The sequence below is a fragment of the Camelina sativa genome, chromosome 2 (genome assembly GCF_030686135.1).
Source record: "Camelina sativa cultivar CO46 ecotype springtype chromosome 2, ASM3068613v1".
In the NCBI taxonomy this organism is placed as follows: Eukaryota; Viridiplantae; Streptophyta; class Magnoliopsida; order Brassicales; family Brassicaceae; genus Camelina; species Camelina sativa.
Window position 1 is genome coordinate 20,433,637 of NC_141881.1, and position 6,000 is coordinate 20,439,636.

Genomic DNA, 6,000 nt, shown 5'->3' on the forward strand with positions numbered 1-6,000 from the left:
TGTTGTGTTGTGAAATATTATAAAATCATCCAAAGTTTATAATATCATCCTATGTTGTGTTGGGTGTCACACAATATGGGAATTTTTCGTCTATCATCATTTATAATATGACTAGATTAGGACCTGCCCGATGTGCGGGTTTAGAGTTTTTAAAATATATTAAATTTAACAAAGAATATAAAATAAATACTTTTAGTAAGTAAAAACTATCTATAAAAAAAATTGATACACAGAGTTGTCCAATATGATATTTGGTGTAAATGGTGCGACTCTGCGGTTGAGACTATTAATCATGTTTTTTTTGAATGCCTTCGCTCGTGTGAAGATTGGGATTTATTTCCAACTTTGGTCTCGTCAGAGAGTTTTTGTAACACCCGCAAACCAATTTTTGGTAAAATTGGTGGGGCTGTCGATCGACACCACATGAGGTGTCGATCGACACTGTTTGTTTCGGGTTCGACTGGTTAGATTTAATTATCGATTTCTGGCCGGTTTGGTTTAAGGAAACCATTGAACCGAGGTTTAAAAGGGGGAAAACGACCTAGGGTCGTGTTTTTGTTGTTTTACGCCGCTTGAGAGAAAAATAAAAGGAGAAAACAGTTCCTAAAAGTTCTTGAGAGAGTTTTTGAGATTTCAAGGTGCTTTTGGTGAGATCTTGCTGTGGGAGTGAAGATCCAGGGCTATGAACGTGTTAGAAGGTTGCTGAGAGTGTTGGATTCGTTTCTATTGGTTTGAATCTTCCTGCAAAGAGGTGAGTGCATGACCATGGCTAATCTAAGCCTTTGATTCACTTGTTCTTGCTTGTTTTGTTGCTTGTTTGTGTGTTTTTCTTGCTGGAATTGATTGATACAGGTTCCTACGGATGTATAAGGCTTGGATTTCGAGTATTGGACGATTTGGAGGAGACTTGGAAGCGAGATTCGACTCTCGACTTCGTGCGGTTCGCAGTTGCAGAGGGAGTGTCGATCGACACCACTTGGTGTCGGTCGACACCAGCAAATTGGGCATCGACCGACACTGTGGGGTAGTGTCGGTCGACACCAAGGCCAGTGTTGGTCGACACTCGGCTGGTGTCGGTCGACACCTCCCTTCCAGCGAGACGATGTTTGGTTTCATGGTTTGTTTGTTTTGTTTGTTGTTTGTTTGGAACATTGGAATCACTGTTGCTTGTGTATATAGCCCAGTAGATGGGAGGATTGCCTCACTGAGTGTTTATCAAATACTCATGCATCTCAATTTGTGTTTGTGGTACAGGTAAAGGCAAAGTGTGATCGTGGAATCAAAGCAATGAAGAGGAGGATGTTCTAGGGACTCGATTGGATGTTGTCTGGCATTGCTAGGTTGCTAGAGTTGAGTCATTAGAAACATTGCTAGGTTGCTGGTTCCTTGCTTCTTGTTGTTTTGTATTTGGATATTGCTTATGCTATGATATTGGATTTTTATTAGAATATTATTGGTTTATTATTGGATATTGGTTTTGTTATTCCGCTGTTGATTGTGAATGTGATTAGGTGGCTAGTGGGTATGGGACCACTAGTTGTAGTTTATTTATTTATTTATATATATATATATATATATATATTTATTTATTATTTATTAAAAAAAAAGAAGGTCGGTCCTTTCAGTTTTCCATATGAATCGGTGTACTCGAATTTGGGTTTTGTTTTCTGGAGGGGCTCCTCTCAACAGAGTGATCCTGATCAACTTCTTCAATTACCATAGATTTTATGGACAATCTGGAAAGCCATAAATAAAAACATTTTTCAAGGTTTAGAGATCGAGGCAAATGATATAATTGCTCAGGCTTTGGACGATAAGTTAGCCTGGGAAGAGACGCTCTCTTTTATGGCAGATCATGCCAGCTCCATCTCCGTCTTCAGATGTCCAGGTTTCTTCACCTGGTTGTCAGATTGATAGTTCTTGGAAAGCAACCAATGTGCATTCAGGATTGGGCTGGTGGTGTTGCGTTAGTAAGGAGCGAACCTTGTTGTTGGGGGCCAAGTGTCTAAGGGCATCTCCAATGGTCCTCTATTTATGTCTCTATAATAGAGAAACTTTATAATAGAGGTGAGTTTTACTCCAATGGTCCTCTATTTTCACTTCTAAAACAGAGATTGCTATTTTTTCCTCTATTTATAGAGGAACCCTATTTTTTTTTTATAAAGGTTCCTCTATAAATAGAGGAATCTCTATTTTAGAGATGAGAATAGAGGACCATTGGAGTAAAACTCTCCTCTATTATAGAGTTCCTCTATTATAGAAGAAAAAATAGAGAAAACCATTGGAGATGGTCTAAGATGGAGCCCCTCCCCCCCTACATTCAGAATTAGAAGCGTTGTTGTTGGTCATGGAGCGGATACGTGCTACAGGGATCGCTTGTCAACATTTCGAGACTGATTTTGCTGAGTTACTCACTATTGTGCAGTCCCTGAAGATTAGCCGTCCTTCTCCAACCTGCTCGATGAGTTTAACTCGCTGGAGTCCTTCCCACTATTATATATCTCTTTGATCCCGCATGCATCAAATACGAATGCAGATTGTCTTGTCCATGCTTCGCGTTCTCTTATCTCTGAAGTTTCTTTTGTAAACCCCTTCCCTCCAGCTTGGACAACTAACCGAGGAATTTCCTTCTAATATATTGTTTTGTTGGAAAAAAAAGGTAAATAAATACACTTTTAGTTAAAAAAAAAGTTGTAGATGAGTTCAAAGTTATTAAAATAAAATTAAATTTAACAAAGAATATATATTTAATTCTTTTCATAAGTGAAAAACAATGTATAAAAGTAAAGAGATAAACTTTTAGTTATAGAAAATAGTTATCTTTTTTGCTATAATACACTAAGGTATATCCATTTACAAATCTACTATATACATTACCACTAAAAGTGTATTTGTACACATAAATATATTTTACTGTTAAAATATATTCTTTAGTCTTTACTACTACCAACAAATTATCTTTACGAACACATTAAATAACTTATTATATGTCTCTTCACTTTAACATTTTTATAGTTACAAAAACGCATATGTTAATATTACATACTCCTATCTTATATATTACAATAGCAGTATTTTTGAATAAATTATTTGATTGGTGAAAAAAATATGAGACAATTTTTTTATTTTTTATTTTTTTTACTTCAACCATCTTTTTCTTTATGTAAAGGTGAGTATTTAAATTTTTATAGAAACAGTAATTAATTGTATATTTTCACAATCATTTTTAATCTTATATAAAAAGTAATCATTTTTCTTGTAAAAATAGCAACTTAAAATTAAAATAAATAAACTATATTATAATTTCGAATTTTATGATATATATAATTTCCTTATAATGATACTTTTTAAACATTTAAATCTATTTAAATTTTATAATTTTCTTATAATTGCTTTTTTATATTTTTAAAACTGTTAATAGTTTTGTTTTACATTTGGAAGTTTACAAAGATATTTTCTTTTCTTTAAAAGATTTTAAATAAAATTAGGTTTTCTTTTCTCTATTTTACTTTTATATCAAACCTTTTTTTGGTTGGTTTTGAATTTTTACATTTTTTTAATTTTTAATAAATTTAGAATTGACATGTGTCAACATCTAAATGATATAATTGACACGTGTCACGATCTTGTTAATGAGTAATTTTGTCATCAAGGTTTATATAATAAGATAGGTTCAAATGAAACCAAAAAAAAAAAATGAGAGGTTCACATTTTAATAAACATTATTTCAAAAAAAAATTATTAGCAAAGATGTTATTAAATCTAGTCAGAAATCTTACTCTGTCATAATGTATTCATGGAAATGAATGATTGTTTTAACTTTTTTTAATTCATTTTTTCCCCATAAAGTTTGATTTTTACGTGTGAAACAACCCGATCCATAATGAGATGCGTGAGTATTACCAGAAATACCCAGTGAGACGATCTTCCCATCTACGAGCTATACACACAAGCAAATCAAAAGTATAACCACAAATAAAACATAACAAACCAGCGATTAAATAGAACACCCAATAACGCATTCACCACACCTACACATCATCACACAAAACAAGTCATACAACCCAATCGCTCAGATAAGCTCATGGTCACACACTCACCTTATCAAACTGATTATAACAACGAATACAACCAGTTGAGACTTTCCTAACGTCTGCAACAGCCCAACAACGCCCTACAACAAGCCACACAACCAAAAACGACTTATAGTAAAACTGGACAGAAACATAAAAAAAAAAAACAGTCTCAAAGACAAAACACTAAAAGAAAAACCAACCGTTAACTATCAAATCCTTCCAGTAAAAAACTAGTCCTAGACGTCACAAAGCTTCCCACAAAATGTCGTGTCGATCGGAAACCAGACAAGACAATGATCTCAGTTATAATTCTCGATGGTCCCAGTTCGCGTCTGAGGAAAACTGTCCCAAGAAACTGCTAATATCTCCTAGAATATTAGCTCAAATTCACTTCTGTCAAAAGGAAAATGACGATGAAAGGCTTGGTAATAACTATACCAAATTTCGTTACTTTTCACAATGATTTGATATGTATAAACTGTTTCCTCCCAAACCCTAACGATTCTGCTTCCTCCTTAAATCTCCTTCACACCACAACAAGCTTCTCTCCTTCTCTCCCTCTTTCTTTCTCTCAACATCAACAATGAAGAGCAGCCACGAAATAAGAGAGAAGAGGCGTCCAAAGCATTACAAAAACCATCACTTAAGGCTTCCTAAAACTGTCCAAACCGGGTGAATTTAAACCAAACCGGTCAATTTCATGATTTAACATAAATTGATCAGTTCTTCCACTTTAATTCCGGTACACGGGTGTTACAACGTGTTACTCTGTTATTGTTGAACTGTGATAACACGTTTTAGGGTTTTTAATTATTACAAACACTCTTTGCTCTATATTTACTAAGTATTACATATTCAATTTTCATTTATTGGGTTCATGTGACATGAAAACAATACCATAGACTTATTTATGTAAAACTAAACATGAAATTTTAATTTTTCAAAATTAAACATATCAATTATATATAAAAAAGTTCATACATTTTTACTATTGTTAGGTATAAATCATGTTAGATATCCTATTATTATAATATATATATATATATATTCATCATTGAATCGATAGGACTCGATCAATAGCCTATTACGCAGGGGTAAAGCGACTTAGCGGAGTCGAACTCTGGTGGAATTGGTCGTAGAAGTGGTGGTGTAACTACTTAATATATTATTTTAATTTTTAGTTAGGTAATATTAAATTATATTTTAATCCATCTTAGGACATGTAAATTGAAAATTTCATAATATGAAAAAATATATGGAAATTATATAATATTTTATTTAAATTGTATTTAACATTTATATGTAATTTTCAATCATATTCAGTTTCCTACATATTATTAGAGGCAACAACACACAAGTCCCTCATCTCCCAAAGGTACACACAAAGCAGCATGAGAAGGTGGTTTCACTCCACATCTTTTGTAACAATCTTCTCTCCTATGACGTGGTCCTTTAAACATATAATCACTTGAATCATCCGTAATCCCTGTTAAATTAATCAAATTAGAAATATAATAATTACATATAATTATTATAAGATTTGTTAGTAATTATTTTATAAAATTGATGATAGTCATATGTACATACTATAAAATATGTACATTCTTAGCATATGAAAACAAAAACTTACAAATAGATTGAATGTTAACAACGAGAGAAATGATCAAGAGAAAAGCAACAAAATGACACTTTGAAGGCGCCATCTTTCTTACCAAAATTTACAATAACCTATTATGAAATATTTTGTAAATATGTAATGAATAAAAAGAGAATTGATTGTTCTGTTACAGCTAAATATGTAAATAATACCATATAAAATTTTGCATCAAATTTATTATAGAATAATACCATAAAATTTTATGACTTAAAGATTTTGTTTAAATTAGAGGTATTAAACATAACATTTTAAAATATTTTAGAGTAT

The 6,000-nt window shown here is 32.5% G+C and overlaps 1 protein-coding gene across 1 annotated transcript; it reads right to left on the reverse strand.

Annotated features, from left to right (window-relative positions):
- Positions 1 to 5,413: 5,413 nt before the first annotated feature.
- LOC109127681 (putative defensin-like protein 270) lies at positions 5,414 to 5,779 on the reverse strand. Its single transcript, XM_019232916.1, has 2 exons — positions 5,707 to 5,779; positions 5,414 to 5,562 (listed from the first exon to the last, which is right to left on the reverse strand). The coding sequence occupies exons 1-2, from the start codon at positions 5,777 to 5,779 to the stop codon at positions 5,414 to 5,416; spliced, it is 222 nt and encodes a 73-aa protein (XP_019088461.1).
- Between the last annotated feature and the right edge of the window lie 221 nt (positions 5,780 to 6,000).